This window comes from Trematomus bernacchii, unplaced genomic scaffold (assembly GCF_902827165.1).
Source record: "Trematomus bernacchii unplaced genomic scaffold, fTreBer1.1, whole genome shotgun sequence".
NCBI lineage: Eukaryota > Metazoa > Chordata > Actinopteri > Perciformes > Nototheniidae > Trematomus > Trematomus bernacchii.
The window spans coordinates 9,918,503-9,943,078 of NW_022988043.1; the positions used below are offsets into that span (position 1 = coordinate 9,918,503).

The window sequence follows — 24,576 nt, forward strand, 5'->3', positions numbered from 1 at the left end:
TACTTTCCCCCTATTTTGTATGTAGGCTACTCTTAATATTTTAATTTTTTCATCAAATGTAACATATTCAACAAGAAAATTCAATAACTTGCTTTAACCACTAGGTGGTTTGGGTTAAAAAAACTGTCAAGTTTACAGTGTTAACACAAGGATTTTCCAGAGAGGGTTATTTGTGAATATACGACCCTCCGGAGCGTTTGCAGTCAACAGGAGCACTAGAGGTCGAAAACTTTAAAACGTGATTATAGGTCGTAATAAGCACTTGAACAATCAACCTATTTGGTCGTATGAGTTGGAGGACTTGTTGGAAAAAAGTAACGGTCCAAGAATGGAACCTTGTGGAACCCCAACAGGGTTAACAAGGTAGGGGGATTTGGCACCGTTGACCAAAACACACTGTTTTCTGTTCGATAAGTAAGACTTAAACCAATGTATCTAAACTGCCGAAAATGTTAAATGAGTCAGCTTTGTAAGGAGCACTTGGTGGTCAACAGTGTCAAAAGCCTCCCTGAGATCAAGGAAGACAGCACCTACATATGGGCTCGTGTCCAACATACATTTAACCTTTTCCACAAAGACACAGTTAGCTGTCTCAGTGGAGTGGTGAGCACGAAAACCAAACTGCATTGGGTGGAGTGGAGCAAAACCTTTGTCTAAATGTTTGGTGATTAGTTTTGACACCCATTTCTCAGCTATCTTAGGCTGGTGCCCCACGAGGACGAAAACGTGTTGTATCCGCATATTTCTCTTGCGTATAGCCCTTTTTGCCACACGAGGCCGTAACCAAACGATAGAAAGGGACCCCGCAAACGATAACGGGTCCAAAGGTGGATAGATCTGGGAACGGAGCGCTCTGGGGGGGTCATACGGCTCCGTGTGATCGCCTCTATACGATCATTTTGTGATAATGATGACGCAATAGCCCTGCCTCTCCCCACCTCTGCTGCTCACCCCCGCAAAAGTAAACTGCACACTGAATTCAGATTATTTATCTTTATCTCAATATGGACATAAACGCGAGTGAAGTCTAATCTGACAGGACGGAGACACGCAGCTCCTCCCGCTGTGATGCAGCGGGAGTCACACACTTCAAGTCAGATCATCACCCTTAGCTATTTTAATTAGCCTACCTCTCAAACTACCTAAACTAGTTATAAATATGTTTATTTTTTACTGTCGGCCGGGTCACTCATTACTGGATCAGCTGCTGCATGAGACAGACACTGACGCTGTCAGAAGAGAGGAAAAAGAGAGGACAGGCTCCGTGTATTTTATTATTATATATCATTATATATCGTCGTTATTCATTTGTTTTAAAGCTTAATAAATAACAAAGAAGACCTTTGACCGGCACTTTTATAATTTTGTCCGGAAGATTTAAACTTTTACACACGTTGACCGGCGAAAAACTCTGCCCGGTTCCCTCGGCCCCCACCACGGTGAATAAACAGAAGGGCAACCATGCTTCTTCGCTGCTTTTGTGGAGGAAGTTACAGCGCCACGTACAGGCTCGGCATATGTACTGCAGCTTTTTCCAGCGGTTGGAGCTAAACGGAGCCGTCTCGTGTGAACAGACACTATCCGGTGTATATTGCGTGTGGACGGAAGCTTTTTTGCGATTGCGATTGCGTTAATCCTATGCGTTTTGCCGTATGCGTTCCCGTGGGGCAAGCACCTTAGAGACACAGGGGAGGATGCTGATATGTCTATAATTGGACATCATTGCCTTATCCCCAGATGAGGGGATAGATATCACCTTCCAGGATGATGGAACTTCCCTCGTGCTGATAGATTGATTCACTAGCATAGTAATTGGTTTTATTAGACCGTCGATATGTGTCTTTATAAAGTTGGTGTCTAAATCATATGCATCTCTAGCCTTAGAACCTCTTAACCCTTTCAAGCAACAATGCCAAACTATCTCTGGTACCAGATCATTAATTGTGAATATTTACTTTTCTTTAAAGGTTTTGGAGATCACACAGAAAATGTGAAAATGCAAACTATAATTCATGGACTAATCAATTAATTAATTAATCAATACAAATAAATAAATAATCATTGAAGAATAAGTTATACAGTATGCTTTTCTTTTCTCATTCAAATACAGTTGGCTACCCGTTAAGGTAAGATCATGTAATGACTTGTTCTTCTTGCTCCGCCTGACTTATTTTTAGCAATGTGGCCGCCTTCCCAGACCTTATCAATAAGAGAAAACTACAAAACAACACCCAAGTTATATAACCCTGGAATTGCTTTTTAAGGACCAAAATGCAATGTACTGCAAAACACACACAAACATGAAGGTGGAAACCCACACACAAAAGAAGAAAAGTAATACAGCAGAGGAGAAACAGAATGAGCAGTAACCAATTAACATCTCAGCGGATACCCTGGGTCCAATCCCAGAATATGTGTGAAAAGCTACCGCTGAGAATGGGTGCGAGATTTCTCTCTTGTGCACAAAACACCCCAGAAACAGGATAAGACAAAAGATAACATGCTTATCCGTATAGGCTGATGCTGTATTAGGATTATTTTACTGAAAGTGTGCCTATTCTTGTTCTTGGATGAGAGTCAATCACTGCCTCCACATGCATCTCTGTGTTCTTTTACTGAATTGAATCTGACAACTGCAGAAGAAAGACAAAGTCAATTACCAGGGGTGTATGTATATGAAGCGCTACGGGCCACTCTGGAACCAAAAAGAACTGTTTCCAGGATGCTACCTGACTGTGTGCGTGTGCGTGTGCGTGTGCGTGTGTGTGTGTGTGTGTGTGTGTGTGTGCGTGCGTGTGTGTGTGCGTGTGCGTGTGTGTGCATTGTGTCTAGCATTCTCTAGCGTGTGTGTTCTGCCAAGCCTAAGAAAGTGACATATCAGAGTGGCTTCCTGTATCTATAATTCATAGCGCAGGCTCTAAACAAAGACCAGAGTGTTCGGCTCCCATCAGACGAGCTGCAGGGGAACGGCACTGTTGCTAAAGCTGCAAACAAAATGCAGCAGAGACGCTAGGACCTGGAGCTAATGGGAGGTATTACAGACTGTGATAGTTGGTAAAAGCACACAGTCTGACGGATACATGTGAAATAAGGAATATTATTTTCATCTCCGTCTTTTTTCTCTCTCCACCCTGATGGATTTTCTCAGGAAACAGACAGGCAGACATGTAAACAGGTCGGAATATGACTCACTGTGCTGTCTACACTTTAACAAAAGCTTTTTCAACACTCTCACAGACACCTGTAATCATCCCACACTCACCACGAGGACAATAATGCAAGATGTACAAACTCCATTGCAACTGGGACCATGCTGGTGTACAAACACCTTTGTTTGGAAATAACGTAAATGTGGATGTATATTTGTATACATGTTTTTAGGGATAATGCAAACACATCTAGCCGTGCAATAAATCTATACCTTCATGAGCATTAATTTCATTCAGTCTTTATTTTATTTCATTTTCATGAAATTCTTCTTTGTATTAAGGGTTCATGGTTATTATTATAGTGCAGAGTATTGTCTTAGCAGCTGGAAAACTAAAAATGTAAATGTATTGCTTTACTGGGGAACAATTTGTATCATATGTTTTTTCAATCTTGCATTCCATTTGTATGAAAACCTAACAAGTGAATATAAACGCAAACCATTCTTACCAATTCTGAGATTTCCAAAATCTTTTGAAAAGCAAATCTGGGTAAATGGTAATATGATTATTACATTTGTGTCTATTGGAATAGGACACAACAAGTGCTTGAAAGTTTATCTATGTTATAATAATACAACATACTTTTCAATTAAAATTGTGTTAGGTGTAATTGGCCCAGATTTGAATCTTTCACTGTCAATATGAATTTATTTTACTTTTTAGTTCTCTTTTATTTTGAGAAGTTACTATTTTATTATGGTTTATTTTCTTCCCTTTTTCATTTCCCATTATTTGCAATGCTTTGTTAACATGCTGATGTGACGAAAACATTTCCCAAATTGGGATCAATAAAGTTAAAGGTAGGGTAGGTAAGTTTGAGAAACCGGCTCGAGATACACTTTTTGTTATATTCCATGGAATGCTCTTAACATCCCGATAGCAATGAATATCTTAAGTGCTTTGACAAAAAATCCATAAAAAAATATCATCTGTGGAAGCCGTAGTACTGTAAAAAGCACGACCAATCATTTTAGCCGGCCCGGCTAAAATAACTGGATGGCCTACCTGCCTGTCAGCCTTCCATCTGTGCACAAACTTATCTCGTGCCCTCATTGGTCATGTGCGCGTTCGTGTGTGTTGGAGGAGGGGCTCTGTAAGGAAGTGGCAGATTTTCTCCGGTTGTGTATTTTCAAATTCTAGCGATCTCGAGCCGGTTTCTCAAACTTACCTACCCCACCTTTAAGTCAACAAACATGTATTTTTATCGATTATTTTGTATCTGTGACATGCTGAGATGATGATAAATGTCATGGAGTCAGCAAACTGCCTTATCAACATCAGTAACACAATAATACAGTATCTGCCCAAGGTTGGCTAGCATAAGCTACTATTGGTTCATGGTTACACCAGACAAAATAAAGCTGCATCAGCGAGGCCCTGGGTGTACTGCTTGAATAAGAGCAAAGGGTGTATTTATTACTTTAGATTCAGCTTTCAACTGGAACTCTGAAGATAAGTGCGAGTCATTTGTCAATCAAAAACCTGATTCTATGGTGTAGTATCTATGGGTGCTTTTGGACTGTATCTTTAAAAAACAGACATCAGTTTTTAGATAACTCAACTTTAGTTCTGGGAAAGTGTGAAGGCATTTGTACTATTTATTGATTATTTACTGACTAAATATTAAGTTATTAATTCATTTTAAATACAGATAATTATAACAATAATCTCAGTTGCTTTGCCAAAATCTTTATAAAGATACTGAATGTTTTGGGTATGTGTTAACCAGAAAATAAGTCCTTTGAAACACTTTTAAAATAATTCATACATCCTCTTAAGAATGAAGCTGCTGTTCTCAATGTTGACATCATATTTCAGTTTCAGTAGCATTTCACAGGCCATCACGTATTATATACTTGATAACTCAATAGGACATACTGTTGCTTCTATTTATTCAGTGTATTGAGATGTTTTGACAGCTCCACAGGGCCTTTCAGTTTCAATACCTCCATTATTGGCGGGACATGTGCTGTAATTAAAACGCTACATATTGTTAGAAGCAGGTGACATATGTGGTGCTCTGAACACAAATTGTCATGGGCTTTAGCTATCAATTTGATGCTTTCTCTAATTATCACAGAGAAAGATGAGCCAGGCATATGAGGTGGGGGGTTGATTTCATAAAGATGTAAAGGGAAAAAAGAGTGGAGACATACAGTGAAGAGAGGTGTGTTGAATATTGAAAAAAAGAAAGATAATGAAACTAAGAAATTGTATAGACATGGCAATGATAGAGGGGGGAAAGTGGCCTTTTATGACTGATGGATGGATCATTTCTTATCCATTCATATGGACCCTATGACTCATCCTTTAGAGCAGCCAAAAATAGCTTTCTCACCAACTGCACACACAGTATGTTCTCGTTCATTCGTTTAAACTCAAACACTGAGCAACAATCAGAGGATGTGCAGCATAAGGTAGGAGAGTGTTGGAAGTTGGGAGTGTCATAGTGCACAAGAAATAACATGTAAATGTGTTCCAAAGAAACAGGATTAACTTTAATACATGTTTTGGCATCGAAAAACATCCCGATGGCTTCATGTTAGCATAAGAGGCCTGAGAGCTTACATGAGCTATAACTGCATTGTACTGTATCTGTAATGTAAGACGGTTAACAATGAATCATCCACTTGGCTCGACCTGTAAGAAGGTTGTTTGTCATACAGATGCTGTGACAAAGGTCCCTTGCAAGAGTCATACCAGTGTTGTTGTTGTTGCGCTTATATATCAAGAAAACAATTGTTCCGCAAGGATGCCAAACTACAGGGATGTACTGATGTTCAACAATAATCAAGCTGTTACAATGAAATCAGTGACATTAGTCAAGAGGGAAGGTATACAGAGAGGCGCTGTCCAATCGAGAAAATTATCTGCCCAGAAAATAATATAGAAACACAGGAAGAACAAGATAAATATCAAACTATATACTGGGATAAGCAGAGTAAAATACTTAGAGAATCTATTTGAATGTGTTCTTCTGTAAATTGTAAAAATGTTTATTTTTAATACAATGTGCATGCCTTTTTATATAATAGTGTTTACTTTGCTGTAGCAACGTGAATGTCCCTTTGTGGGACGAATAAAGGAATTCTGATTAGGTTTAAAATCATGGTGCACAGTGTATTCTTGCTAAATGGAACATGACTAAGGTAAAATAAATATCTGCAAATAGCCCGGTGCTTTCACATTGTTTGTTCACACCTCCCACACTTCCTAGATGGAGGGTGCAAACATTGAAAGGAGACAAATCACATTAAGCACCTAAAAATGGCCAAACCCTGAATTGGAACGACTAAAGCTGGCAGTTTTTCCGTGGGCAGACGGAGCTCTGCCTCAGCGGACTATTTATCCAAAGCTTACTGTTTACAAGACTTTCAGCTCAACCCTCCAGCTTTTCAACTCGTGAATTTAGGCCATGCCCACACCAATGAGAATACATCTGAAAATCCACTAAACATGTAAAGCAGGTTCCTGGCCAACACATTCTAGTCATTTTCTAACAGCTTGCTGTCCTCATTGAGAAATCAGAACAATACGAAGAAATATCTTCAAAACGTTCGCCTGCCTTAAACGCAGGTACTTTCGGCTACTTATTGACTTGTGAAATAGATGATCACAGAAAGGGGTTGACAAACCTATTCAAATATGTGTGTTTTCCCATTCCCAACTGCAAAATGGGGCATCTCTTATTCAATTGATCCAACCTGGAGAGACGAACAAAATGAAAGAAAATGTAAGATGCTGGTGGGTGTTTGGTACCATCACTTCATCAACTTGTAAGAAAAAGGGAGTCAAAATGTAAACTTACTTTAAGCCCTGATCAAACATTTCCTTAAATTCCTGCCTGGGTTTCATTCAAACCCAAAATAAATCGTTGTGTTTAAGAGCGTCTAAATCATAACGCTTGATGCAGCAAAGCCAGGGAGAATGGGGACACCTAACGGCTCCAGCGCCAATATAAACAACCCAAGGAGCACGGGCAGGCTGTGAGCCATAACAAGATGATTATATCCATGGCAGCCAGTTACCGTCGCATGATAAACACAAAGAGGAAGGGGCCATGTCAGGTACCAGCCTCCACTGCCAAGCCCATAAACTGTCTATTATCCAACAGAGCAATGGGAAATGATGGGCTAGCTGAGGAGCTGATATCTGTTTTGCATTCCAATCTTAGTTATCAAGTTTTACAAATCAAAGCTACTTCTTCCAAACTTCACGTTCACCTCTGAATCTGCTTACTGCAATGGGATTCTGAGAAAGCATCTGAAAAAGCTGTGTCAAATCTTAATCTTCTAAATGTGTGTGGGGTGGCTTTACTAAGAACTGAAGCTAGCCAACATCGAGGAGTGTGAGCCTTAACTAACCATCGCCGTGCCAGGGTCTAGGATAAGTGGCACTCAACCCCTTCAGCCAAGGGCTCAATTTTGAAACAGTATGCATTTTAATGTATTAGGTTGGCATAGGGTTGCAGTAGGGGGTCATGGGCAACCGAGCTGTGTGGGAGTTTGTGTGTAAATGAGAAAGAGAGAGAGAGAGAGAGAGAGAGAGAGAGAGAGAGAGGAGAGAGAGAGAGAGAGAGAGAGAGAGAGAGAGAGAGAGAGAGAGAGAGAGAGAGAGAGAGAGAGAGAGACGAGTAACGGCTGCTATTCACAACTGTAAGGCTTGACGATTGCCAAGGCAGCCGGCCTGTGCCCCCATGGTATGTAGACACTGTCGCTCTCATGCACAAGGAGAGGAAGGGGGGGGACAGAAGTGAGTGTGTGAGAGAATGTAAAAGGAAAAGGCCAGGGATAGTTGGGAGAGTTTACAGTACATCTTGCAGGAGACAACCTCAGCAGCAGCTCCAATAAGGAAAAAACATTTCATCACAAACCGAGAACACAAAGCCAGACATAAATACGGTGTCATCAACAAACACAGTGTGGTCATGATAGAAGACAATGATGTTTTCATTTCTTTGCAGGGCTTTTCAGTTCATGCCAGAACACAAAGTCAATTCTCGGTTGAAAACTAAGATGGAGTTGTCCCTCATTTACTTGAAAACAACATTATGTAACTATTTTACCTAAAAAAAAAGGTTGTACAATCTCCCGGGATAAGAGAATAAGGTATGGCAATATGAAAATGTTATTTTTCTTTACGATGTCCTACAGCTGCTCTGCCTTGACACACATACAAAAAAGCTTTACTTGTTGCTAAATTAACGCTAGCCGCTGATGTAAGCTAGTTAGCTGTCAGCTAATTAAGCCGTGCTGCCAGGACTGTAGGACTGGAGCAGGAAGTTCAGGCAAAGGAACCAGATTAATAATATTAGCTGGCTTGCTATATCTTATATGGTGGTCATATTCCAACTTATTAACACAACAGATGTGCATAAGTGAATTGTACTCTGAAAGGGAAGGGGCCATTTACCATTTACTATATAATGTTGGTTTAAATATCTATTTAAATCATAATTATAAACAAAACCCGGCCTTAAACCGATGCGGCAGGTAGACTGATCCTTAGATCATTTTCTGAAGCAATACTTTACCTTTCAACAAAACAGTCAAACACCAGTGTAGCATCAAAGAGGTTTGTTGTTCAGTAATTCTCTGGTGACAAGTTGTTGATACAGGCGGAGGAAGCGCTCTGTGCCCTATCAATGCATGTCGGATAAAAACAGTGCCAGGCTCCAACCCACTTATTATAATCATTATATGATATGAATAGAAGAAGTCTAAAGCTCACATTCTTTCATTGCCATTATTTCCGATAGCGGAAGGCAAGCAGACTGTTGTCACATGAAATGCAGCACAATTCAGAAAACAAAAGAACACTTCAATAATCAAAATCTAATGAATAAACACCCAAACCTGGGCATGATGTGATAATACATCTGCATTACTACAAATATGTGTCATTAGAATAAGAAAAAACTGCCTATTTCCCTCATGTATGCCTATCAGCCAACTTTCACTGGAATGAATGGATGTGATTTGGCTCTGTGCTTCTGCAATCAGTGCGTCTTGTTTAAACGGAAAGAGATTTCTCACCCCTGCATAGTTCAGCCGAGAGGCAGAGCAGCCTCTCTAAAATAAACTCGGAAAAACTGAAAGAAAGAAAAAACACACATTCACATCTGAAAATATCAGTGTTAAGCACTCTTTCACCATCGCTCCAGGCTAAGGCAAAATGGCACCACATTATCAGGGGATTAATGATTATTTTACAAACTGGGTGTGAAACAAAGCAGGCTGAATATCCATAGAATATCCAACAGGAGTGGGAGATGTGCGAATACAAGAGGGATGTTAAATCAATGAGATTTAAATGAGAGTTGCTGTTGGAATTGCACGGTTGATGGCTTCTCTATCTGTGTGTCAAGCATGTACCGTGGATGTGCTGAACAACATCCAAACATCCCCAAATCCCCCAGGCGCCTTTTGAGAGGCAAAAGAATCTGGGAACAGGACTGGCTGAAGGGAACAGGAGTGGAGGTTAGGGGATGTGGGGAGGGGGGGTGCAAAAGGGAGATATAGAGAGTGTGTAATAGGGAGAGTGAATCAATGGGTACCTCCAGAGAAAATAAAAGCCATGACATCATCGCATGGCAAGAAGCAGGGAGTGCGGTGGCGAGGAGTAGGGGGGGGAGAGAGGGAGAGACGAGGGCACCCACAGTCACCCATTCTGCCTCTCGGGGCCCATCCTCTGGAATGGATAAGAGCCGAACAATGCGCTCTCAATGAATGGGATCCCAAATCCCACAGGAGAAAAACAAATCACCAGTGGGAAAGGGGGAGGGCGAGGGAGGGATGGAGAAAGAGACAGAGAGAGATGGAGATGGAGAGAGAAAGGGAGAGCCTTTAAAAAGATGTGCACACAAAGCAACAAAGCATCTTGGGACATGTAGAGCAAGGCAAGTAGAGATTGAGACAAAGCTGCCTTTGTCCCCCCCCTGACTGGTGGGTGGCTTGGTGCGAAGGATTTGAACTTGGTAGCATTTACATTGGAGCTCTCCAATATATTGATTGGGCCATGTAATCCCTCCGATGATCAATGAAAAGGTTGGATCAACTCTGGGTGTGTTGTTTGCTTTACATGACAAGAGCATGTGGGAGGCAGGAACAGGGCTTTACGTAACTCGTCAGGGGAGCTTTGAGAGTCGTGTTCAAAGTTTGGCCTGCTGCTCGAGATGCCGGTTGGAAGGAGACGTGTGAGGCAGGGAGGGATGTTCAGGGACCCTCTGATCACAGCACCTCCTCGCAAAAGTCAAAAAGGGATGTTTAATTGCATTTCTCATCACCCCATGTTAATAAATAAAGTCACAGCCTTCACCGGGAGGGATTAATTTGTGTGCGACAGTGTGTTCATGTCTGTGTGTTTTCATGCAAGTGTGTGTGCTTTCAAACAAAGAGCTTCCGTTCCTCGGTGATAACAGCACTGGTGCTGTAAGCCAGAACAGAGAAAATAAATTAGAATCACAAGAAGAAAAGTCTTTCATGTCTGATGCTTTGATAACGAAAACAAGCAGGTTCCCACAAACTAGAATACGTTGGCTTATAATTTGGAGATAGCTGGGGACAACTTGACACAAAGATTTCAAACAGCAAACGGAAGATTCGCTCATGAATAAGACACAAATAAAAAGGAAAGAAGGGAAGAATTGCAACATTTATTTTTGGAATAAAAAAAAAAGAAGCAGTGCAATGTTGAAAGATAATAATGCAACTGTGATAGAGTCAAAGACGCCTATAGACTCTGATCTGGCAGAAATATGATCTTTCTGACAATTCAGAAGCACTTGTGTATGAATGAGCCCAATTAACAGCAGGGCTTCTACGATACTTACAGACACTCATACTCGGAGAAATCTGAACCAAGATACAGCTGGGACTATTATTTGTCTCGTAATTATTCCGCATTTTACTGAAAGATTACTGAAATACTTTGGCATCATGAAAAGTGAGGGTAGTAAAATGATTTTCTTGTTTCAGTGGCTACAAGAAATTGACAAACTACTGGTGCAGTGTAATTATTTGGCTGCAATTCAAATGCAGTCTTGCTTACTTATACATTTATTTTAATTGAAAAAGTAGAGACAGCACAATAGGGAGACACAACATTCACTAAAACTCAAGGGTGCAAGTCTCCAGAAATAGCCTGGAGCAAAACACTGCATCTCTACAAGCTGAGAGGTGATTAGAGAGACAGCATAACCGCTAACCTTCATGTTAAGGGTTGGAGTTTTTTTGACATTAACTTAATCAATAAGTTCACAAAATCTAAGGAAATGCAAAAAATGTTTAAATGTTTGTTTTGTCCGGTTAACAGCCTTAAACCACAACATCTTCCGTTAGAAATCATAAAAAGCATACTCAACATGTCTACAAAGTCAATCTCATGTTAATAGTCAACAACTTCACTGTCCTATCAAGGACATTCAGGATTTCCTCTTGGAGAAAGCTGTCTTTGCTCACAAATTGCGATTGAATTCTTAAGGGCCATGGGAGAAACACAAGAAAAATCTATTTGGGATTGTGTCTTGAAGCTGCGTTCAGTTCATTTTTCCCTTTTGTGGATTGAAACTCAAAAGAAGTTTGCTTTATCAATTCACATCAAGTCTGTCTGAAGCTATCAGTAAAACATCCTTTGAAGTCGGGGCCAGCATGTGGAAGCTACATTTGCTCACTAGCTCTTACCCTGTGTTCTGCCTGGCGTACCCACAATAAATATTGAAATCTGCGGTGGCTGCCTTGAAACTTAATGGATGTTCTGTATTATAGATGTCACCCTACGGCGGTCGGCGGAGCAGTGGCTCGTTCTAACGCCACGGGACTGAGACACAGAAAGAGAGAGAGACACCATGACTGACAAGGGACTGCAACTCTTAGACTCATCAATGCAACATTCAGTCAACTTGCATATTATTAATAAAAAAGAATGTGAATACTGTGGAATAGAGAGATCTAAAACAATAGTGGTAGAGGGACACAAAAAGAGTGAGGCAGCGCTCAGTCAGGGTGCCCCGAGCTCATCACTGTCTTCCACATACAGGAGTATAGTAGACTTAAATAGGGCATGTAAAGGGAGATCAACAGGTTAAAGAGCAATGCTCCTTTTCTTGGAGATCTTTGTGTTTTTCTTCAAATACTTTATAGCAACTATTCACTCTAGTTGCTTAAGGTGCTCAAGGGTTAAAGGGAACTATGTAACCTCTGATGAAGGGTTGTGTCAGAATTCATGTGGTAGTGCTTAATCAGAAATACAACAAAACAAAAACAAAAAAAGAATAGCTGTATACTCATGTAGGCTTTCACCATTCAGGTTGGTTTTTCTTTGTGATTTTACTCCTTAAACCTTTTCAAATAAATTATTGTATGTCAGCTTTTATCTCCTGGGTAGTCCTTGAGCAGTTTCCTGACGTCTCTCTAGAGCAGTGGTTCCCAACCTGGGGCGCGCCAAAGATCGCAGGCCTCAGATGATTTGAGGCCAAATATCATTTTTTTTTTTTTTTTACATATAATTGTAACGCAATACATGATTGTCGCTAAAAGCCGTCTCTACATTACAATAAAAATTGATGAATTAATTTTAATAAAAATTCAAGTTAGTACTGTAGCTAATAAAGGCATAAAAAGGTGCAACTTCCAACAGGAGTCATTTGGGGGGGCTCTTGGGAAAAAAGGTTGGGAACCCCTGCTCTAGAGAGTATACTCTGAACAGATATTAAGTGAGGGATTAACTACGGAACAACTTAAAGTTTTGTTTTAGACATGTCTGAACACATTCCAGGGGTAGCAGGCAGAAAGGCGTTTTTACTCTATTCTCTTTTCGCCCAGCTTTATCCCACAAAGACCAACTCACTGCAGGCACAACTCAGAATTAAAATGGGTAAACTGTTCATTTCTATCTTAAGGCCTGTGCAGTTACATTACATTACATTACATTACATTACATTACATTACATGTTACTTGTTAGACGCTTTTATCCAAAGCGACTTACATACTCAATACTGTGGGCAATCCCCACAGGAGCAATTTGGGGTGAAGTGTCTTGCCCAGGGACACAACGACATGCTGACTGCAGTGGGTTTTGAACCTGTGACCTCCTGATCCGAACACCAAGGCTCTATCCACTGTGCCACACGCCTCCAGTTGGAAAATAACTACATCTAGAGGGTGGGGAACCTCCGGCCCCCGGGCCGTATACGGCCCGCGAAACCATTTGATATGGCCCTCGAGGTAATTTATAAACACACGCAAAAAAAAAAAATTAAAGAAATCTAGACCGCAAAATAATTAAGAAAGCCGCTCGGGCGCTTCAAAAATTGCAGTACCCATAAGGAGCCGTACACATGCCGCAGTTTTTGCGTGGCTGTGTCTTTAGTTGAAAGCCCAGTGGCGATCTGTTCATCTGTCATACTGATCATACAGTCAATAACTTTGTTGTTATTAGCATCTGGTTAGCTAGCTATGCTAACGAATATAAGAAGCTTTTTCTACAACCAGTGAGGTAGAGGCACATCTTTATATGATCATTATAGTTATTATAAAAAAATAAGAGAATAAAGTAAACGGGTATAAAATACTATATGACAGTGAAAAAAAGTTGTTATTAATAAACAAGAATACAGTTTGAAAGGGGAGTGATTTGTAAAATATCCATAAAGAAAAATAAAATCTGCTTACAGTTCTGTTTCATATGGATGTTGAGAGATGTATCCATAGATCTCCTAATGTTGCTCTCAAAGTGCACCAGATTGATGCTTTTAACTTCAACATTTAAAAAAACATCTTCCCGGGGGAGCATGCCCCCCGGACCTCTCTACAGGAGGTTAGGTCCCCCCCCCCCCACTTAAATCATGTCCACATGGATAGGAAACTAAATACATTTGCACACATCTTGTGTCCATATCTTTCTGTTTTGGTGGTCATGCCACAACCGTGCACGTGCATGCATGCGCGAGTCATGGTAAAATATCTGGATTAAGAGGTTGCTTTTTCTTTGCACAGCATGAAAGAAAGGTGAAATGAATGGGCTGTGATTTTAGTATTTTTAAGCAGAGGTCAATAATTTGTACGGCCCTCGGAGGATGTTGTAAAAATTGAAATGGCCCTTGAGAGGAAAAAGGTTCCCCACCAAGAAGACAAAAGGTACAAGTACAGATTCCTGATGGTGATAAGTGTGTTGATGATGGAAAGCTCTGCAAACCAATAATTACTACAAATCTAACTGCATAATTTGAGGAGACGTGCCATAAACACTTCTATCATTATTAGTCATTCCATTACTAAACTGCCATCAACTCAAATCTCACATGAACAAGTTAAATGTGAAGAACATCTACACAAACCCCGATGTCCTCCACATGTTTCATCTGTGTTGTCTCCCTCCAGTTTTACTCATCCTCTTTCCTCTAATCCTTCCTATCCCCATCCCCTTGTTTCACTCCCTCTCAAGTCTTTTTCTGTCTTTGCTGCTTTGGGATAACAAATAAGCTATGCAATAGGTCTCATGTCATATCTATAATAAATGAGGCCTTTTCCACTCATCCTTATGAGGATAAACTAGAGACATCACGCTTGAAACTGTGGTGGAAGGGTTGGGTGTGAGGACATGTACTGCCAATGCTTCCTCAGAACAGCAACTTTCCACTGAAGCCGATACAAATTCAGTTTAGGGAAATGGCAGCTCCCCTGGGTGAGGTGCGACACTGACTTCTGCCTGGGAGCAGTAACAGTGATCTATCATTTCAATAAATGCTGTTTTGGAGGCAGAGGGGGGAAATGTTATGAAATAAATTCCCCTTGAGATTAAATATTTCAGTGAAAACTGAAAAGAATCCAGACATCCTAAAAAGCAGTCTTATTTATCCAAATATGTCTTCTACCATATCCTCCACTGTACAGTAGATATACTGTATGTCACTTATTGTTTGGGGAAGGAGATGTGAAGCTCCCTGGCAGCTCTCCTCCTCTTCCTCCTCCTCAGGGAGAGTGTTAATGAAGCAGGAGGCTGGTCAGATGGGAGAGACTCTGACTCTCCACTTGGGTTCCAAGCAATCAATAATATAGAGACGGCCACCCTCGCCGTCCTCTTCTTCTCTCCTTTTTTTTCCTTCATCCTCTTCGTCTTCATTATTTTACTCCCTATGTACCCTTCATATTTGTTTTCACCTCACCTCCCTCTCCCTTACATCTCCCTTGCTACCCTCCCCTGATCCCCGCACCTCGACTCTTCTAATTTCTCCTGCTTGCAGTTTTGCCCACCCCTTCCTTTATACTGTTAGCAGAGAGGAAGTTATAAATCGGCCTTGTAATTAGTATGACACTTGCAGTTGAATTTCACTTTGATTCGCATCTAATTTACTTCTCAGTCATCGCAGTGTTTTGACATTCAAGAAGTTGTTACCGAGCCTCAGACTTTGAAAGAAAACAAACTCACTCTCAGGAAACACTAATCTGAAAATGCTGAAGGAAATTGAAAATAAGAAACGGTGCAGACTCACATTGCTTTGATACAAAGTTAAATGAGGTATCCTATCCATCTCTAAGCTCCGTCAATGCCGCTGAGGGACTCTTTCCCACCTGTGAGACAACAGTGCCCCCTGCAGTTCACCAGAGGACGAACACTACACTTTTAACCAGCCTTGTTTTAGCCCCCCAGCTATCTCCTCCCACAAGGGGAATTGTGTAAATGGATTTAAATAAATGAATGCCTCTTCTGCTAGCCTTGGGAAAGCACAGCAGAAAATAGTCCAAAACAAAAAAAAATCCAACTGCTGTCGCATTCACAAAGATAAAGAAGAACATATATTTTTTCTAGCTTCCGCCTATAGGCCCACATTTAAGACAGCAGCAATTTGAATATGTCATGCCTAATTCCACGTTTAAGCTGAGCTGGCGTTCTCTAGGGACTGAATACAAAGCAGTGTGAAAGAAAGACACTTGACTAGTCAGCTGGAACAATACTATCCAGGCTCGGAGGATAATCAGCCCCTCCATTTTGAGACCAAAACTGCTTTAAAAGACACCAGTCATAACTCAAATATCCAGTATCCATGCCAACAAACAGCAGTCCTATTTAGCATTTCAAATCTGCAGAATATATTCCAAATATTTGTCAAAGCACTTGATTAATCCTATCTCACTAAGTATGTGGGCATTTGTGATGTTGGTCGAAGAATCTCATTGTTAAGTCTCGATAACATATTTTTTATCAAATCAGGTGGTTTAAAGGCTGAAAATTATTCACAGTGAAAATGAAACAGAGTTCTCACTCCTTTCTCTACAGAAACAGAGCAATCCTGCTCCCAGAGGAAAACAAAGAAATGAGTGAGGCAGGCTCATGAGGTCTTGGCTATTATAATCACTACATAGCATTAGCTAATTGGGATCCAAATACACTCTACTGCATACAAATGAATGGCAACATGGAAATGCTAACGTGGAAAGTCTAAACCATATGTGTGTTGTTATGTTCCTTTGTACATATTTAGGGCAAGGCTTAATTGGGATGCTGCACCAAAATCCTTAATATATTTATTAAATGTTCACTAATGTAAATTCAAACATTGAGTATTCAAACTGAGGAAATGAAAACATCACTAGTGACTTCAATAAGGCAAACATGAAAGTATAAATCTCAAACATATTGTAAACAAGCTTCAATACTGTGAGTATAAATGGATACAGTTCAATGCTAGTTACAATACAACCCTCCAATAAAAGGCACAAACTGTCCAATTGTAGCTGCAGAGGAAGTCTTTCAGAGCACAAAGACCCCCTGGAGGTTTCCGATAACAAGCTCCCTGATCTCTGGTCTTTACACTACAGTTACTCTGGAGCCAGATGTACGTCTACCTCTGGGTCAAGACAGACACCAGTGGGATTACCATCTATTAGCAGAGAAAGAGGAACAGCTTGAAGATGCCTCCCATTTGGCACAAACACAGAACAGAGCTCTGATTGCAGAGGAAAATAAGTGAAGAGAGAAGAGGAAGAAAAATAATGACGTTGTGTGTGCGGGCGTGTGTGTGTGTGCATGTGTGTGTTGTTGTACCTCAGAGTCCTCATTGCGGAGTCCCAGTTGGAGGACGGCGCTGGGAGACTTCAGTCTGGCTTGGCTGGACTGGGCCATCTGCAGGTTCAACTGCCAGCCCACATACTCCAGCTGCAACACACAAAGGAGCCAGTCTTTCTTCAATACTGATGTAGTTGTAATAAAGCCTCACAATCTAATTTATAAATGTCCGACACATTTTACAAGACTAAGTGAAAAACGTTGCAGTCACATTTATACTATAGGATAACAGTGAAGGGTTTCTGATTAAAAATATGCATTTGTTTACATTTTTGAAATATACATTTTATTTGACCTAGATTTTTCCCCGTTTTGATTATTATTGCTTTATGTTTTTGAACGCGCTTTGTAATCGTTGATTTGTCCAACTGCTAATTACCTCTATTATAAAATAATGATCATAAATGCAAACAAGCAAGTAGAACACATTGATAATCAAACTGTACAAGTAAATCACACTTTTGTACCTCTCCTATGTAGGTAAAAGACATTATGTTGTATTTGTTCTAAGGCTGCTATTTTCATTATCGATTAAACTGCAGATTATTTTACAATTAAGCGATATCTGTCATGTTATCGTAGATGACAAACGGTTGTGTTTTCCACAGTCTGAAAAGCAAACCATGTTCAATTTAATAATAATATAACACCATATCTCACATTTGAAACACCTGGAATCGAGTGTTTGTCATTTTGGCTTGACAATTTCAAGCTATTATTTACTTTTGTGATATTTGCAGAAACCTTTTGTTCCCGTGGACTTATTGATTAATCAAGACAAATATCATCTCAGAATCGTACGAGGAGTTTTTGTCTCATACTTTCTCTTTCTTGTTTTCTGGGACTTCAAACCGAGACTAAAATTAAAAACATGTTTCTTTAGTTGAAAATAGAGTGTGCACAAATTATTAATGGCTTTATTGCTGACCATGTACTGACCGAATAATCACGAGTGATCACTGTGTTTATGAATTTATGAATATGGTGATTATAAAAGAGATGAACATTTAGTGCTGTAGAACTTTTGTAATCAAAGTTTAAGTTACCTTGTTTCCCAGCTTCATGTTGTCAGACTATTGGTGTCAGTGTCAGTGTGCTGAAGCAGTGTGAAAGATGAGCAGCACTGAGTCAAGGCAGGGCAGTTAAGTGTTTTATGATGCAGAGCGAGGCCATATTAATAAACCATGTGTGACTTATTGGGAGGACAGGTGTGAGGTGGGGAAGGGCGGGGCTGCGTGATTCACAACACAAACAGCCCACACATTAGCATGAATAAACATCACAACTCTATGATGTGTTACTTATTTAACATTCAGTATATGCAAAGACATTACATCATAGTATTCATTATCATACATATAAATGATTACATAAAGGATTAATCATTAAAAAAACTAATATACAGTACCATATGAATGTATATTATGCATTTCCTGCTCCATCATGTTAATATTTGTTAGTAGGTGTTCCAAGACAAGTAGAGCAGGTAATTAAAGTAATCCTCACTGTTGTTCAGCGCAGACACATCTCTTAATTCTGTGTAAACAGCAGCATTGATTGAAGCAGGAACTGGGCTAATCAATCAGACAGCTGGCAGACTTGTCCAGTCTAGACAAGTTAGGAAATTACAAAGAGCAGTGCAGCTCAACACTGAGTTACTGAGAAAAATGAGTCTCAAAAGCATCAAAGCTGGAATCAAGGATGTTCAATCTCCAAACAGAAATGTAACCTTTATCCACATGCTAGCCAATCCAGGATAAATAAATACAATAAACATAACAAATAACTTAGATAAATATAACCCACAAATATAAAACATATCAAATGTAAATTATTCTTGTTTCTTTCGTGGATAAAAAAAAGTCTTCATAATAACACCTCTAGTCTAGTGGGACAGCGGTTGAGAATTTCCTGACACGTCATATTTTGCGAATATGAGAAAGCAGAGACAAGTTTAGTTTGGTGAATGTCAAAATCTAAAATCCTGTAAGAAGAGCATTACATCTTTGTCAAAGTCAAAGAAATAGCTAAACAGAAAACGCCTGCTTTCTATTCACTAGAAAAAAGCGGATAAGAAAACCTTAGATGTAAGTTATAAAATCAAAGCGGTAGCAGAGGTCGTCTCAAGGAAAAATGGCTTTCACCGCCTTCTGATGGCAGCAACAAATTCATGGGGGAGACGAGAGAGAAATCTGACTTGAGAGACCCAGGCAGGTGAAATGACAGCAGCAACAGCTCCAGCATAAAGTGACTGATATGTACATGCTTCTTATTTACTCCCTGTTAGATCTTAATTCCCTTGACTTTGTAAGGATTGCGTTTGAAGTGTCAGTGCATAATCAACTTGTAGAGAGGAACACCTTTTTTTCAGTTTATGTGACAATTTCTGTGAGCTGTGTGATAACTCTTTATGATACAAACAGCGGGAATGAATTCAAACCAAAGCAGGTCAGCGTTGATATGGATAGTCACGACGTTGATACACTATTTAGTATCAAGAGACTATGATGTCCCACTAAAAAGTGCTCAGTTCAAAGGGATGAAACCATGCGAATAAGTAAGCTATACTTTCAATCAAAAAGTGTCTGGGAGAGGATGAATCTTACAATTGCGTTTAGAAACAAGGTCAGGTTCAAATGGTGCTGTATCAGGTGCTTGTAAAGTCCAGAGTTAGAGGCGAAAAACATGCAAATTAGCCGTACCTTCTTTGGGGCGAAGGTACTGTGCTTTAGTTTCTCCACCAGCTCAGGTCCAGCTGTGGCCCATGTTTGAGAGAACGCCTCAGCCTTGTCTGGGTCAAGATGCACCGCCTCCAGCTGTTGCTGCAGAGAGGCCGGCTTCACATTTTGATACACTGCCTACAATAAAAGGACATACAGATTAGAGAAGTATTTTAACTATAAATACTGCAATTAACCATTTTCACAGGTTTAACAGATCCTTCTTATTGTCATATTCCTATTTCCCCCAAACACATACAGTACACCAATCCATGATACAACAGTGACCCCAGCTGGAGAAAATGAAGCACAATGTGATCCACACTAACAGTAACAACAGCAATATGCTAATTTCTATCTTGTGAAGCTCTTATCAAGTCTCGACATATTGATTTACTGAGAATATGCAATTTAAGAGATGTGGCCAACAATGGTGGGTTGTCTCTTTTCATAAGCATGGTTTGTAAAGTGATGCACTGATCTGTCTCTCCATCACTTTCCATGGTCATACAAACATTAATTTCTCAGTTAAATGCATTTGTGTAATGTAAACAATCCCAGGAGGTAAATATAAAGTGGACATGCATGTGTGTGTGCAATGAAACAACTTCTTCTCACTGGCCTTCTAGTCAGAGCGGAGCACGACTCCTGACATTTCCCTGTGTGTGATTTTTTATTTTTGCTGTTGTATTTGTTGTAAAGTGTTTTTATTGTAAAGTGTTTTTATTGTATGTACAGCACTTTGGCTCGACCAAAAATCGTTTTAAAAATGTGCTATATAAATAAAACTTGATTTGATTTGATATAAATGGTTAGTCATCATATTTCTTCTGTTTCTCTCTGTTAACTTAGTTTGTTTTTACAAACGACTCAAACCAAACAACACTTAACCCTGCGCCCTGCATTTTAGCCCCTTCTCGTGCAATGTCCATCTTTATTTGACCTCCTCTATTAAAGCTAATATCTAATGTTATATAAAATATGTTTTCAAATAACCAAGATGTATCTATCAAAGAACTCCAACATTGCAAAATGAAAACCTTTCACAATCACGTTATAAACTAAAATCAGGTAAAATCCTTTCAATAGTGTAGCAGATGTCGGACGACCACCCCTTACCTGTTCAAGTATAAAGGCAGCAGTTTCCAGGACCAGATGGAGAGCCTGTTTATCCAATGAGAGAGCAGCCTGGAGCTTTTCTTCCTCCTCTTCACTGAATGTACGCTCTCCCTGTGCAGAAAGCATTCATTACTGTGTCTGCTTGAAAATATCCACAGAAAAAATAAAGAACATTTAAGTGAGAATTGATAAATTATTGATCATAAAATATATGAAAAAGGTTTAATATAGTTTAAGTGTGGGCGTCAGAGGCCAGCATATGTGTAGCCATTTAGACAAAATATATCAGAGAGGGTTAACTGATGTGAATAGACTTTTTTTAACAGCGGACATTTTGGCTTGACAGGGCAAAAAAGCACTAATTAAATGATTTAACATTAAGAATAGCTCTTTGCTTGTTAAGTGCAACAGGGAGACATGTCAGTGCTAAGTATTTCAAAACATCAAATCTTTTTGGTTACTCCTGGGGATTACATGCTCCGACATTTCAAATGATCATTTAATTATATATTGTTATAAGACAAACATGTTTACCTTCTCTTAGCAAATCAAAAAATTAAAAAACAGACACAATGTTCTTGCAGTAAATGACTGACCGCTGAGTATTGTGTAGAAGCAGCATGATCAACAGGGCGGCATGTGTGTGCATTCATTAAAGCTGAGTGTAAGTAATACTCCAGCAGGTGATTATGCACTCTGCGCTCTCTAGCACCACAGCTTTGGTGCAAAAGCCTCACAAGCCTCTTGTCTTTAACAAGTCCATAACGCTGTGTGGTTGCTGTACCTTCAGATGCAGCTTCTGTATGATGCGGGAGATCAGCCTGGAGAACTTGTTCACATCAATTGCGTTGATAAAAGTTACAGCTTCTTTTATGCTGTTTGGGAAGAAGAGTTGCAAGTGTTAATATCAGCGGCGTTGAAAGCATCAGAATCAAAGTGTACTGCCCAAGTACATAAGACATATCTCAAGCTGGTTGTCAGTTAATTTCAACACATCCTCTATATATGGATGAAATAGCAGCTTAAAGGTTGGGTGTACATGAGTTTGAGTATAAAGACTATTACGCAAACACAGACATAATAGTCACATTCAGGTAGAGTAGGTATGATGTTTACCTACCTATTTCAATAGCTGTACATATGTGCATTCAAAACTAAGGTAGCAATTTTACAACGCTCATGTACTCAATCAAACGGGAGCAGTCAACATTATATTCAGGCATGTAGTAGCACTACAAACACTGATGTATTTCAAACTGTCAGTTCTGAAAAAATAAGTGACTGTAGGCCCAGTTTGTGCATCTTACATAATGATACTGCTTTACTCTTGAGCCATTTGTATGTGAGCATGAGTGTATATTTTATTTCCGTCATCTAAAAAATAAAAACGACTTATAATAACTATAGTAGCACTACCAATAATGTGTTACTATGGCATATAAAAGCACCCATTTAGAACATTTGTGACTTTTAACCCCCAACCTCTTACATAGTAATTTATGTACATGAGACATTTTTACTCAAATGCACAGCACTTCATTACTATATTAGAGTCACAGTGTCTTTGTTTTATAATATTAGATGTGGTTTGATATCCCAATGCTGCTGCCTAGTTTGAACCTAAAACAATGCATCATAGCTACAATATGTTGTAAATGAAATATAAGTGTAAAACCTTGTTCTGCAAAGTAACTTTTACATTTGATTTGAAGCCTTTTGTGATATTTTTAATTAATTTACATTTCCCTCTTAAATTCCTTACTAGGAGATCATGCAAAGGGGATTGTCTACATCTCAATGCTGGCTACCAAAAATACTTTTCTTTGTAAATGTTGTTGGGTGTGTTAGCAGACATTGGCAGAAGACAGCCTGTGTAAACGTCTCCCCCCAAAAGAGCAAAGCAGCAGGATAAAGTCACGGTTTAATGAAAAGAGCAGTAACACAAGTAGTCACCGAGACAGGGTAATGTGTTTGATAATGTCAAGTTATGCACCAAGTCACAATATGGATCACTTTGAGGAAGCCTTCTTTTCTCGTCATAAGACCTAACTATCATAACGTTAGCTACAGACATTTTTTATTTTATCTGAATTTAAACAAACAGAAGCTGCCCACCTTTGTGTTTCTTTTATAAAAGAAGTCATTGTTGGCTGTTGCGTTCAGCAAATGAAAAATAAGAGTAAAAAAGTGTCAAAGCAGCAGCAGCATCCTCACACTGTTGTCATTCCTTCTTCCTCTTGTCACGAGACGACTCACGTGACAGTCAAAGCTGCGCGATAATGCGCAGTGAAGTACAGGATCGTGAACAATAAATATACTAAAGAGATTATTTTTTTTAAACGTTTACTTTGGTGTCACTGATGAGTGATGGCACATCGGTGTCGACACAGATTTTACAAGCATATGTGACCATGTAATATATGGAACTCGCCGGAACGTAGTTTGCGTTAAAGCTGCGCAGAATAAAAGTGTCTGCTCCAAGAGTCACTACGGAACTAGCGATGGACAAACAGAGCCGGCAACAAATAAGCGAAAGCAGTATTATTTACGGCCATGATTTTCAATAGTATTGAACAACATCCTATATTTACAGTCTATGGTAACGTCCTTTAAATCAGGGGTGTCAAACTCAAGGCCCGGGGGCCAAATCCGGCCCGCGACTTCATTTTATGTGGCCCCACAAGAGCTTGCAAAGAATATAATATGTTTATTATACGGTTACATGCTACTTTACAGAAGCACGTTGCCCATAAACGACATGTCCCACGATGCATCTCAAATTTGACTTTTTCTCAGAATTTGACTTTTTTTGTCCAAATATGCCTTTTTTCTTAGAATTAGCCTTTTTCTCATAAATAGATTTTTTTTTCAAAATGTCACTTCTCTTTTTCAAAATGTCACAATCAATGTTTTTCCAGAATGTGGCTTTTCTTTTAAAATCATATTGTGACATTCTTACTGAAGAGACTTGCAATTATTTGCTCTAGACTTCTGCTTTCAGACGTAGTTAATTATGAAGTTATATTAATTAATGATATAGTCTTAAAGTTACAACCGGCCCTTTGAGTGCAACCATAATGCTGATGTGGCCCGTGATGAAATTGAGTTTGACACTCCTGCTTTAAATCTTCAAAATATCTTCAATAATTCTCCAATACAAGGGTAATCAAAATTGTACATAGTGGCCTCTTTCAGTGTTGTTGAATATGTTTTTAATCTGTTTTTAACACTAACAAAGACATAAAAAAAAAAAGAAATTGTAGTTTGGCAATTTGGGAAGATTAGTGACATAAAAGAGCATGTACAAAAATAAATAGTAGCCTACCTTTAAATGACATATAATAAGAACAATCTTCCCCTATAAAATGTAGCGCTTTCACACCGGTAATAGAAATATTAAGAGGCCTAAAATGGAAATACCAGTAGGCCTATGTTCAAATTGTTCTCAAGTACTGTTCTTGAG

At 39.5% G+C, this 24,576-nt stretch overlaps 1 protein-coding gene across 2 annotated transcripts in view; it reads right to left on the reverse strand.

Moving 5' to 3' along the window:
- commd10 (COMM domain containing 10) overlaps positions 1-23,349 on the reverse strand; it is a 55,386-nt gene extending 32,037 nt beyond the window's left edge. The window contains exons 1-6 of one of the 2 annotated variants that reach the window (XM_034118245.1): positions 23,229-23,349; positions 21,898-21,988; positions 21,114-21,224; positions 19,977-20,132; positions 17,254-17,364; positions 6,874-6,913 (exon numbers count right to left, since the gene is read on the reverse strand). In XM_034118245.1, coding sequence (XP_033974136.1) covers positions 6,896-6,913; positions 17,254-17,364; positions 19,977-20,132; positions 21,114-21,224; positions 21,898-21,988; positions 23,229-23,257 — 516 coding nt within the window. In that variant the 5' untranslated portion in view covers positions 23,258-23,349 and the 3' untranslated portion in view covers positions 6,874-6,895. Of the gene's footprint in view, positions 1-6,873; positions 6,914-17,253; positions 17,365-19,976; positions 20,133-21,113; positions 21,225-21,897; positions 21,989-23,228 lie in introns of those variants that run through there. The other variant, XM_034118244.1, reaches the window with a different exon arrangement.
- Positions 23,350-24,576: the final 1,227 nt, after the last annotated feature.